This window comes from Melospiza georgiana, chromosome 5, assembly GCF_028018845.1.
Source record: "Melospiza georgiana isolate bMelGeo1 chromosome 5, bMelGeo1.pri, whole genome shotgun sequence".
Lineage (NCBI taxonomy): Eukaryota > Metazoa > Chordata > Aves > Passeriformes > Passerellidae > Melospiza > Melospiza georgiana.
Genome location: NC_080434.1, coordinates 30,584,415 through 30,597,421, shown reverse-complemented (window position 1 = coordinate 30,597,421; position 13,007 = coordinate 30,584,415). Strand labels below are relative to the sequence as shown.

General features: G+C 36.6%; 1 protein-coding gene across 2 annotated transcripts in view; it reads left to right on the top strand.

Moving 5' to 3' along the window:
- Positions 1-13,007, top strand: part of LRBA (LPS responsive beige-like anchor protein) — a 368,385-nt gene that overhangs the window by 138,225 nt on the left and 217,153 nt on the right. For both annotated transcript variants that reach the window (XM_058024236.1, XM_058024237.1), the window contains one exon: positions 12,800-12,966. In XM_058024236.1, coding sequence (XP_057880219.1) covers positions 12,800-12,966 — 167 coding nt within the window. The remainder of the gene's footprint in view (positions 1-12,799; positions 12,967-13,007) is intronic.

Below are 13,007 nucleotides of genomic sequence, written 5' to 3'. Positions count from 1 at the left end.
ATGAAAATAAATTTGTTTGCTTTCTGTCACAGTTCATATCTACAGCCAACCTTGATAGAAGACCAGAATGATTTAGACAAGTTTGCTTTGGAGATTCATAACATATGCTTGCTGGACAGAATTGAGTTATCTCTGCTCTAGAGAGTAAGTTATTGTAGCAGGAGCTGACAGAGATGAAGATAACTGAGGGAAATTCAATTACCTTTTAGTGTTTTCCTTCTAATAGGATTCTTAATGTGAAAAAGATCCTTAGATGATGCGCCTGCGTTGCTTTGTGAGATCTGCTTTGATACCTGCATCCAGAATAAAGTGAACTCCTCTTTTCTGGCCTTCATTAAGGATGAAATATGCATCTGATTGCTAAATGGGTGTTAGCTTTTGATTCAACATATTATCATTTGTACTCCAGATGTATTTGACAGTCTTTTGGCAGTAGTCTTGAATATTCTAAATACAATTTCATTTTCAAAAGTATTGTTTTTATGTAAAAAGGTTGTTTCTAACAGCGATTGAAGAAAGCAGTCACAAAATTGTAAAATAATTCCCTATACTCGAGTGCTGTCTCTGCGTGGTTTTTCTCTCATTTGGCATTTCCTGGCAAAAGCACCCAAGTTACAAACACTATTTATGACTGACCTGAGTTCAGGCTGTTGGGATAAAGCCTGTCCACTTGACTATTAGCTGCATTTCATGTAAAAGCTTTTCAGTCCTGAAGTTACTGGGGTACACTGGTGCATGCAGGTATTAGGATGTTGTTATTTGTGTTACTTGTAAAATATATTTCGTAGTGTCTGGTGATTGAAATGCAAATTTAGAAGTGACTTTATGAAGGCAGCTCACTCTGCAGCTGTGTGTACAAGAACAAACCATGTACAAGGTTGTGTACCTGCAGTATGCACACATTTACTGACCCACTAAACTACTGTTTAGAGCTGAATGTAAAATACTTTCGTTTTTAAACTGTGAACTTTACTAGGGTCACAAAGTGTGCTTTTAATCTGCATTGTTTACCCAAGCATGTGCACACTGATATTTCTATATAAGAAACAAAGAATAAGTATCTTCACATTAGATTGATTTGCAACCCCAAACCAGGTTTGGATGTGCCTAAAAGACAGTCCTGATCCTACAGAGTAGTGAATTGAAATTCTGGTCCATATTTTGACTAGCTAGCTGTCTTGATCTATTGCTTTTTGGTTAAGCCAGCTGTGGTTACCCTCATCATTATCTTGCTTGGACTAAAATCCTAGTAGGAATTGTCTCATTTTGTTGTTGGCGCAGTCTCCTGATTGAGGCATGACAGTGTTGATACCTGCAGGTTTGTTTTTTTTATGTACATGAAGGTGACTTATGAAAATCAGCTTTGGGGCAACATACTGAGATGCTTAGAAAATGTTTGAAGGTGTTTGTCAGTAGTGCCTGAAAGCACTTGCAGTCAAGGTTTTTACTGTTACCTATATTTCTTCCATTGAATATTTTTCTCATTTATCTTTTAGTATATTACTCAGGAGAAAATGGTACAAAATTTTTAGTACAAAATGCGTTTAGTGTAATAATTTACTTTCTTGTTCCATTGAAAGCCTCAGCCTTTCTCTGAAAATGCTCCATTTTGAATGAAAAATATTGTGGTGTGCAGAAATAAACACCTTCATGAGTGATGGTTGAAAAGAGACAGCAATTGGTTAAATAAAGATTTTACAACTAAATTGATAACATTATCTGTAGTTTGTAGTAGATGGGGATGTTTGGGATCCAGGGAGGTGAAAATGGTGGAAAGCTGTCAAGTCACATCCATCCAGGGGTGATAGTCCTAGTCTTTTCTAAAGGCAGACATTTATTTCTGAGTAGATCTGTGCAGCTTTCCAAGAAAGGGAACAAGACTGCACTAAGCAGAATTCTTAACTGGAATTGAAAGGTCCTTTCATATTGCCTCTTCTACCTCAGTGCTTTGCAGTCCAGGTTTTCATCTTAACTTCCCTGTATTTAAAGTGGGAATCACTATAACAGAGTTTAAAAACCTTTTCCTTCCTGCTTCATGTTACTCTTTTATTGAAGTGTTTATACAATGAGTCTCTCTACTGATTTTTCTCTATGACCTAAATGGGAGAAAGCTGAACCAATTCTTTTGTGATGGTCTCAGGTCATGAAAAGGAAGATGTGTCAGGCAGTTAAGTTGCTCTTCTGGTGATTATTTTGTCAGAAAAACTTCCAAGTGACTTAGAAACCTCTGGATTTCACTGTTAATCTGGAGTCCAACTGTAAGTGGCAGAGTCAATCCTTAGAAAGATTTACCAATCAGAAAACCAAACTGTCTTCACTATTTCCTTCACACAAGGTGTTTCTTGTTACTTTTCTCACCACTCCTCCCTCCCACCTGTTTCCTGCTCAAATTTTGAAGTCCCTGTTTTTAATTCACTATTTTGAAAATGCATCTTCAAAGATTTCTGGCCATCTTGAAAGAAAAGATTTTGATCCCTTGGAAGGTGATGATAGTGACTGATGAGCAGTGCAAGTCCTTTGGTCATCATTCCATGTTTTTTTCTTTTGTATCCTAGTGCAAAGATACTGGTTTTGTTTGTTTGGTTTTGTTTTTTTTGTTTTTTTTTTTTGGTTTTTTTTTTTTTTTTTTTTTTGTCAACAATTTACAGGAACAAATTTTATGTCTAAGTATTAATGCCAAGATTATGGCCTAATGGATTTTGAGAAGTTTGTGCTGCTTCAAGCCTTTTCCCTGCATGTCCTTGTAGAAACTTGAGATTTAAGTCTTACAAAACTATCCTGAATTGTCTGTTGTCTTTAGAGTAGCTGGAGATTTCATCTTTTGTGGCTGATGCCAGTCCTTGACGGATAAAGCAAGCAAAATTCTCAGTTACTGGATGGGTTGCTATATCATAGAGAATGTGTGGAACTTGTGAAACAAATGTTGTCATAACTTGGGACCAGAGGCCAGGGTTGGCCCTGTTCCCTGTCCACTAACCCCAGCAGGACTGGGTCATCCTCACTGGTGCTGGCTCCATGCTGGCCCTTGATCCCAAGGGAAAAGAAAAAAAAAAAAACCCATATATTCTGGCCCAAAGGAGAAGAGGTCCCAAGGGAAAAGAAAAAAAAACAACTTACAGAAGAAAAAAAAAATCATATATTCTGACTTCTAAAATATTGATTGTTTTTTCCTGTACTGCCTGTTAGAAACCCCAAATATCTCATTTCTAAGCAGTTGTTGAGAGCCCTGTAGCCAGCATCACTCATCTTGGCACTGGCCCAATGCTGTTTTGCAAGGCAATTTCATATGGTCAGCATGAGAGGAGGGAGGAATGTTTCCTGAGTTATTTTTGAATCACAGTTGTTTGAAGCTGTTCAGAAATTTGGAATATTAGATGTAGTTTATTGGCTGGAGTGTAACTGAAGCTGTTAAAGTGTGTGAGAGATGTTGTTACATGGCTCTTTGGTATGTCCAAAATCTGTTGCTTACATGTGTTTTATATAATGTTTTATGTAATTCCAGTAGTTTCTTTCAGTTTTGTGTATGCTTGGTGGAAGCTGCTGATTTTGATTAGTCACTGTACTTTATTTCAAAACCTATAATTTTAAGGAGTGAACTGTAATTCACACCAAACCTCAGATTTGTGTTTTAAAAATCCACAGAATTGGTGTTGCTTTTTTTTTATTCTGTGTGGCTTTGTGCTCTAAACATAACAAGCTCCAAGTACTGAATTTATTATTTTACACTGAATTGAATTAGCAGAGTCTACTTAAGCAGGATTTGTGCAGTTGGAATGTGTAATCTGTTTTGTGTTCTTACACCAACATCCTTGCATTCAGCTGTTGGTAGGAAATGCTGATAACTGTATTGAGGGTGAATATGAAATCACCCTCATACCATTTAAAAAAAAAACCCAGAACAGATAGAGAAAAACTTTGTATGCTGAACTTAAACAGAGCCAAAATCAAAACTCAACAAGAACATCATAACCTTGAATTTGGAATACTTCACAAGTTCTGAAAAGTAGTATTGAAATGAGAAAGAGAAAATTTAGGAAGTGGCTCTTACCTGTTCTTATGTAAAGGTAAACAAATGGTTTAGGGAGTATTATATAATTTTTTAAAGTAAAATTGACAACATAAAGGATGATGCCAGTGAACACTCCTTGGTGCTACATAGTTCTTCATTTCTCTGAAGGGAGCATCTGTGGTAGTTGCAATGCTGTCTCTTACATTGTTGCAGTCTTTTCATTTACACAAGGAGAGCAAGAAAAAGTATGAATTTTAGAGTAATATTCTCAGTCTGCATTCTGTATTGTTCAGTATAAGGATCTGGAGTTGGATGAATGAGTGTTTTTCACTGAAGGCTTCTGCAAAAAAATCCAGAGGCTGTTGTCTTCTCATGCTTCCAGTAATGGGAATATTTCAAATGCTGTCTTTTTATGGATAGTAAAATCACCCAGTTATAAAAGAAATTAAATTGTCCTGCCCCAACAATTTTTAGAGCCAAATGTCAACCTTTCAAGGGTGGTAGAATTTTTTCTGAATAAAAAAAATGTTAGCTAAGAAAACTTCTTATACATCTTATGCTGTTCTACCATTAAAAATCACGTTACCTTAATGCCTGAGAATCAATTGTAAAGGAAAAGGTCTCATACTCTAGGTGGAATGCAACACAAAACATAGAATACTGGAAAAAAGGAGAGAGTCAAAAACAAAGTTAAAACAATTTGCTTTTCATAGTTTGATGTTGTAGGAACTCTGACAGGAGGCTTTAAGATAAGGCAGAGGTTAAGCCAGAGCTGGGATTGTGACTCTTAACATGTTTCCAAAATAAGTGAGTAGGAATGATTTTAAAGAATAACTGCTATAAAAGACCACATAGACCATATTTTAAAAATACTTCTCTTTGCTTCTCTTTTTTTTTTTTTTTTTGTCTTTGCCATTTCATCATCATCTTAATCAAAATATCTTGTTATTAAAATACTTGATCTTGGAAAGAATAAGCCTCTCAAGAATCCCATTTTACAAAGAGGTAAAGAGCAATTTTGGAGTGTAAGTTAGAAACTTGTAAATTGGCAGCACTGAAGATGTTATTCTTGAATAGACTTTGGAATAAAATTCTTTGTAATCCTTCTTTTTACACAGATTCTCTCTAGTAATTTGAAATTTTTCTGACCAAAAAAAACCCTCAACAAACCAAAACCCACCCTTAATACTTTTGCTTAGTAATTAATTAAAATGTTTCTGCAGATGAAGATGACTTAATGGTAGTAATGAAAGGGCTTTTTTTCCATGTGTGGGAAGGAAACACTTTGCCAGCAAATCCGTGTTTGTCCTATTTAGCAGTGTTGCTCAAGGACACATGCCAGGCAGGGTGATCCTTCTCCACTGTGAGAGTCTGCAAAGGTCCCCAGCTGTCAGACATCAAGACCACTAAATCAGCTCTTGGAACAACCATGGTAGAAACTGGTGAAGAACAGATGAGTTACTTTTTGGGAATGAATTTGTGTTTGTAAGGACAATTACATGTTTTTAATTTTTTAATTTTTTTTTGCAATTTTCTCACTAAGCCTCATAAGTGACATCTTTAGGAACCCAGTCAGGCCTGAAAACAATGTGGATCCAAAGAACTGATGTTTATTAAAGATGTGCTTGTTGCTGGCATGCAACCCATCATGGCAAGATAGGGAATTATTATGCCTCAATGCTTGTTATCTCAAATGAATGTGACCTCTCTGTTCTTTGTTCTTTGGTTGATAGATTTTGGTACATTCTCAAACTCCTGGATTAAATTCAGGGTTGTGTTCTGAATCCAAGACACTAAACAGGGAAACCTGAAAATACTTGAGGGGAGCTATGTATAAAATAGAACCAGAAACACAGACCCCAGACTGGAAGGATATCTCAATGGGCTAATCTTTCTGCCTTTTGCAGAGCTGGAACTTTGCATAAGCTTGAAAACTGTTTATGAAGAGGTTTTTGGCTGGAAATGAATTTTCTTTGCATGTGTTTTGCAAATTTATAGGGAAATTTAGTTAGTGTGATGTAGCAGGAGTATCAAGCAAGAAATAACAAAATCAACAGAGGCATGTTGATTTTTTTTTTTTTGCTTAGGATTCTACATACAATATGAGTGTGACTTCTTATATAATAATGAATCCTATATAAAAATACACATTGCTCCAGGGTAAGTTTTGAGACCATTAACATAAGTCAGGTGTTAAATACTGATATACCTAAGTATTTATAGCTGTCTCTTTGATAGCTATAGAAGTTAAAGAATTTTATGTCATGCAAATGCCTTTCATTTTTTTATAGCCAGAGACTGAAGCCACATTTATAGTGACTTTATTTGGAACTTTATTACAAAATGCTCTGTATCACTTACGACAGGAACTAGTGGTTTTACAAGCAATTTTGTAATAAGGTTCCAAATTAGCCTTTGGTTTATCTGCTCACCTGAATCATTCTGGCTACATTTACTCACTCATTGAGAATGTCCATTTTTTCTATGTTTTAAGGTATTTTTGTTTCCCCACTTATAGAAATGCACCTTTTGCCACTAGTATGAAAAATTATTCAGAACTAATCAGATACAAAACTTGTGAAAAATTGGTTTTTTACGTGGTACCTTTAAGGGCTTCCTAACTAGTAAGTTGTGTTGTTCAGAAATCCTCACTGGAATATGTGACCTGTTCTTAGAGACTTCACTTCAGATTCAGCTGTGCCACCTGAAGTGCATGTGACTTCCAATCTGTTCAGGTGTCACTCCTGTGCCAAGCCCTGGTGCTGTGAGCTGTAAAAGAGCTGTGCTGGCAGCAGGGTGTCTGGAAATCTGAATCCTGAGGAAGCAGGCGTTTGGCTGCTGGGGCCAGAGCTGCTGAAGTGCTTTGTTCCCACCTTCCAGGCAATGGAAATCCTTACTGTGGTGCTCCCGTGGAATGAGGCAGTTGCAGAGGTGGTGGTCACAATAAGGGAATGAATGAGGACATTTCAGAGCTTTGTATTTAATCCACTTCAGTACTTACATGTTTTCAGCTGATTAAAAGTTATTTTACTCCCTTTTAAAACCTTTAGTTGCATATAAGGGACAGTATGAAAAGATAGCAAAACAAAGTATCCAACACCTGTGAAATAACACAACAATGTGACCTTAATTTGGCCCTCACTAAGAATGTGTAGTGAATCTTTAGATTATTTAAATATATGTCATTTTTTGGACAGAGTGGGTGTTCCTTATGAAATAAGGGAGTGTGCCAGTTCCAGAAGTTTTTGGGGATTTGGCTTGCTTGCTGCACTGGAGTAGAAGTTCTTCAGTGCCTGCAGCCCTTATCTCTGTGGTGGTGTTGAAACCCCTGAATGTCACAGGGGTGATATTGTGTGCTTGGGGAAAGGCTGAAGAAATCATCCCTGGCTCCTTTTCTTAATATCAAACCTGAGATCACAGAGCCACCTGTGCAGGAGTGCTGAGCTTTACCATTTCTAGAGTGTAGGGAATGGTACTTGGATTCTTTCTAGGTTGAAAAATGCCTTGTACCCAAATGTAAACCCAAAAAAATGCTAAATTTATTGCCAAAATGTGTTGCTTTTAGGCTCTTAGACTGTTTTAAACTAGAGCAGCATGAAGGGACTGCTGATAAATCAGATTTGCAAAAGAGGAGGAGAGGAAACTTCCTATCCTAGTGTGTGATTTGAATGCAAAATGTTTGTATATAACTACAGTAAAAACAGGTCCTTGGATTTGAAAAGAACATTTCTCCCTGCATATTGTTTATGCCAGTGGTTAGCAGTGATGCTTAGAGGGCTAGAATTTTGGAGTAGTGTAGGAAATCCCAGTTTCTAGTAAAAAGGAGGAGATCTTACTTGCTTGTGCAAAGCTTTATCTTTGATTCTGATTTGAGGGTGCTGCTGTCTCACAAATAGTATCAATTAGATAAGCATCAAAGAAAAAGTCTAAAAAAAGGTCTGTAATGCTAGTGGACACTGCAGAAGACATCTGATTTTTATTTTTCTCTGCTCTTCACTATTTCTTTATTCTGACAGCTGCTTTTTTCCAGTTGAACTCACATTAGTTTGTCTCATTTACCTACTGTACTAAATTGGCTTCACTTGAAATACACAATCTGCATAAAAGTGCTGTTGCTAGTGTTTATTTGGGTTTACTAAAGCTTAATTCTGTGAGACTTGAAGGTAAAAAATAAAGCTGTTGACTCAGCACTGATTAAAGCCAGATGTCTCTTGAGATCCTTACATTTCTTTCTAATCACAAACCCAAATTGATTGTGGTAGATCTTTTTTTCTGGTCATGGCCATAGTTTTACCAGTCTGTGTTTGGTATGATCTAAGTCAACTGCATGCTTTTTTCCTCCTCTTGTTATTTTAAATGCACATTTTTTTTCCCCTCAGGAATGTCTGGCTGTAAACCTACTCTTTTTTTTTTTCATTCCCCCCCTGCCCCCTGCCCCATTTGTATTACAAACAGTTGATTTAGATGCAGATTCTTTTTAATGTTGAAATCAGATAAAAGGCTGGAAAAGTGGATAAATGAGGTTTGGAAAACCATGGGTTGGAGAGATGAGAAGCCATTGCATTATGTTCAGTCCATTAAAACAAGAAGAAATAGAAGAGATACTTTGATAAGTGTTCTGCTGGTGTTAACCTTGATGGCTATTATCGGGGGGATGATGCTATATCTATTTCATTGGCTTAAGCTTTTTTCATGCTGAGAGAAATCAATACTTGGAGTCGTTGGATGACAGAGGCATCACTTCAGAATTGACGGTGGCTGTCAGACGATGTCATTGGTTGACTTTTGTTCGCTGTTGAGGTTTTAAGCTTTCATTTTTCTAAGTCTTATTCAGGAGTCTTTGTAAGATTTCCCTGGGTAGCATTTTTAGTCCAGACTTTAAACCTCAGGTCAGAGGTCAAGTGCAAAGATCTGTGAAAGCAGAGGACTGAGGAGCTCCTTCATTTACTAAAATATCCTTATTTGCTGGGAATTTGCATTAGTGGCAAGACTGTGCGTTATCTTATGGATGACTTTTCCTCGTAAGTGACACCCTCTGAGACAGGCTGGTCACAAAGCCAGTAGCTTTTAGCTAAATTAGGCAAAGCAACTGACATATGTAAAAGTGTTCAGTGATCTGAGTTGAAGAATAAAATTAAAAAGGTGCAACATTTCTTTCAAAAACCCTATACTAATAAACTTTTCAATCTCCTGTAGAAAACATTGTTATTTTGGGGCTGCAGAGGTGCAGCTCCAAAATTGCAATGCAGATGGTACCATGCAGAAAAAATATTTTACTTGACATTTTCTAAAGATAAAAAAATAGTTCTAAAAACTAGGTAAATCCTACTTTTAACTTAAATATAGACCGGCAGAATAGACTAATTTACCCTGTCAGTATTTCCAGAATTTTTCCTGCATACCGAATGTACTGTATTTTCATATCTGTGACTTGCCTTTTGGATGACCTTGTGGCCCTTCAGAATTCCAGTTCCTTATAAATGAATCTTTAGATAACCTACACATTCAAATTGCCTGCAGTCTTGTCCAGGCAGACAACGGGAGAGAGGAAAAACTCTGTTCTGTGATAATAGCAAAGGATTTTGTTCTGTCCTGGATGAAGGGTTGGAAAATAGAGGCGTCTTGCCTCTATTCCATGCTTAACATACTTCCCCTTTGTAAAATTCTCAACAATCACTGAATTTAAGACTTTTTGGAGGTAATCTGTGAGGTGTGTATATGAAAATGCATTTTTTTTCTCCTTACAACACTTTGTTTCATCCTAAGAGTGACTGAACTGCTCTTGTGATTACAGTTTCATTGCACACTTGCCCAAACAGGTAATTAAACTCATATAGGCCAAGGCAGCAGTGGAAAGAAGGTTTGACAACTCTGTTTAACTGTATCTTATTTGTAAAACCATATTCTGGCATGACAAGGGTGCACATTGCAGGTGCAAGAGATGAAATACTAAAAAAGAAATAAAGCCATAAAAATACTTTTTTGAGATTGTTCATTAACAGAAATCAAGCTGGATTTCTATTTTACATAAATGGAATGATTGGGATTTAGTGTGAAGCATTGACTGTGTACCACTTTATAGCCTGCTGTCGCATCTTTGGAAGCGCTGCATCGGGTGAACCTGGCATCTGGAAAATGGAAAATGAAGAGAAATAGGGACTTTTGAGTGGTTTCAGAATAGTCTAGTGGTGATTTGCTACTTTAGGATGGGTCTTTTTGGGACTCTTTTAGTGGAACCAGTCTTCTTTCATTCTTATATTCAAAGTATTTGAGAGAAGGAGGTGGAGAAATAACTTGTATTTTGCTGTATATTTGGCATATATTGAGGGTAGAAACGGAACCAGTGAACAACTGGTGAGACCTGTATGCTCAAAGAGAAGGTTATTCTTGCACAGCTTTCTTAGGGTTAGTAGCTATATACACATGTGACAGCTGGAAAAACTGTGACTTCTTTCTGGTTTTGTCTGCAAAGCATACATTGTAAAGAACGTGCAATGGTTAAGAGTTCTTCCTAGAGTGATGTTATAATTTTATGTGATTGATGCCTGTGGGAGCCTCTCAGTTTTGGTGTATAATTGCAAATTTCTATTCATGTTAAGTGGTGAATTTCCTGAAAAGTGGAGTTCTATTTCCAGTTTATAACAGGCTGGTCATGTTTTCTTGGAAGTTGTCAGGACAATAAAAGACAATTTTTTTTCTTAGTTTGCCACAGCTACATTTTGAAAATCCTTGTTGGTATTTAATGAAGAATGTGTTCAAAATCACATCATAAAGAGACTTTTTTTAAAGAGGTACAAGTTCAGTATATCTTTTACAAAACATTCTAGTTTGATTTCCATTTTATCATGTTTTAAGGTCAAATGTGACTTTAATGTTCCATAAAGAGACAGAGATTGATAATGGGGAAAGAATAACCCTCTAATGTGATTTATATCTATGGATTTTATGTCAGATATGAAAAGTTGCTGTTCAAATTGTAAAGGAGGATCCATTAAAGAGCACTTTAAAACATTTTACTACTTAGCTTACCTTATTCACTTGTTTTTAGAATTCTGCCCTTTCAAGCAACTTAAAAATAACAGCTTGTGAAACATCTACAAAGTGCTAGAGAGAAATTGGCATCATCATGGGTGCAAAATAGTTCAATGTATTGGAAAAGACAGCTGTGTTCAGAAAGAGCTGGAAAAGTCCTGTTCACGTTGGGTATGGTTTAGTCATTTTATATTTTTGTGAAGAGGGGTGGCAGAGTGCTTCATGTAGGAATACAAAAGACAATTTTTATGTCCCGTTGACGTGGAAAGTCAGCTGGTTATTCTTCACTCCTCGTGGATGTCTGCTCATCAGGTGAGCATTGCTGTAAAGTGTGGGGAAATCCTGAGGAAATACCTAAATACATTAAAACTGTTGGAATGGTTCTTTAAAATTTATTCATCTTTTAGTATGTTTTTGTTGTCTAGTATCTGCGAAAATCTACGCAAGGCGAAATTTTATTTTGTGGGGTTTTTTTCACATTCTTTCTTTCTGTCACTTTATATGACAAATACATTTATATACACACATATATAAGTAGCATTCATAGCCTGCTGATTTTTTTTATTTGCAGCAAGTTTCTAAGGCTTGTACATACATATAGATAAAGTGTTGTTACTGTTTTAAACTTGAAAAGCATATGACATTGTGCTGATAGCTAACCTCTAAGAAATAATTCTACTAGTGTCTGCATCAGCTGTGCTTCACAAAAGAAAAGCAATTTTTTTGTTGTTGTTAGGCAGACATTTGTGTCCATTCCCCTAACTAGATCATAGAATAATCCAATCATCGACAAAGGCCAAAATGCTTTGTCTGGCATTTGTGATCTGTGGAATGGCCAGATGAAAACTGAAATTGCAGACAGAGAGTGCTGAAGTGGGGAAAAGCCTTTATTGTTTCTACCAATGCTTGAATTTCTTGAGGGTTTTCATGCACAGCAAAATAGGGTTTTGATAAAAATTTGATGCCCATTTTTTGAGTTCTTTATTAACAGGCAAATTTTCACAAGGTCAACAAAACTCCAAACTATGAGAAAATGCTGTAACAGAGAATCTCTCATAGTTTTGAGTTCAGTTTGTAGGCGTGACTTACAGTTGTTATTTGCTAGAATTTTCTTTTGAGCCAGTTGGCAAGCAGAAGATGTTTGTGCAACAGGTGTAATACTGCTGGGAAAGTTACTGACTTTCCAGTGCTGGCCTGCAAATATGCTTAACTTCTAGAAGCCACCTGGTAAAGATTGATTTAGTCCTCAGATCCATTTTGTTTTCTATCTGAAAAAAATGTGCATTTTTCTCCTTAACTTTCATAGATATATATTTATATAAGCAACAGCAAGCAGTTGGTTGCCCAAATCAAATCAAGAGTCATGGGAGTGGAGTGGTCAGCTAACTGACATTCATTATTCTGAAATTTGCAATTGTTTTTATATAACTATTCACTTTGTTATAGGCTTAACCACTTTTATTTTATATATTTTGTTCTGCAGTCTGGCCATTCATGGCCATTAATGTGTTGGCTTTTGCTAAATTTTGCATGTGTGTGTGATGTGGTTAAAGAATTCATGACACACCAAGATCCTCTACTTGGTTCTCTGCATGGATTTCCTGTGGGCAGCTGCACAGGGTCTCAGTTCTCAAACCTGGAAAGTGGGTTTTGTATAAGTAATTAATTATTATTAATTACTCATACAAAAGTGCTTCAAAGTTCCTTTGGATGATGTAATTAAAATGCAGAGTAATAAAGTATTTATTTTCTTGCCAGTCACTGTGTGCCCAGTACTCTGCAGACAAACGGGAAGAAGAAAAAATGTGTCACCACTTGATCACAGCAGCCAAGTACCGGGACCAGGTGACTGCAACACAACTAATACAGAAAATTATCAACATCCTGACAGACAAGCATGGAGCCTGGGGAAGCTCTGCACCAAGGTAAGGCGTTCTTGGGGTGTTCTAAAATATTTTTGTGCAGC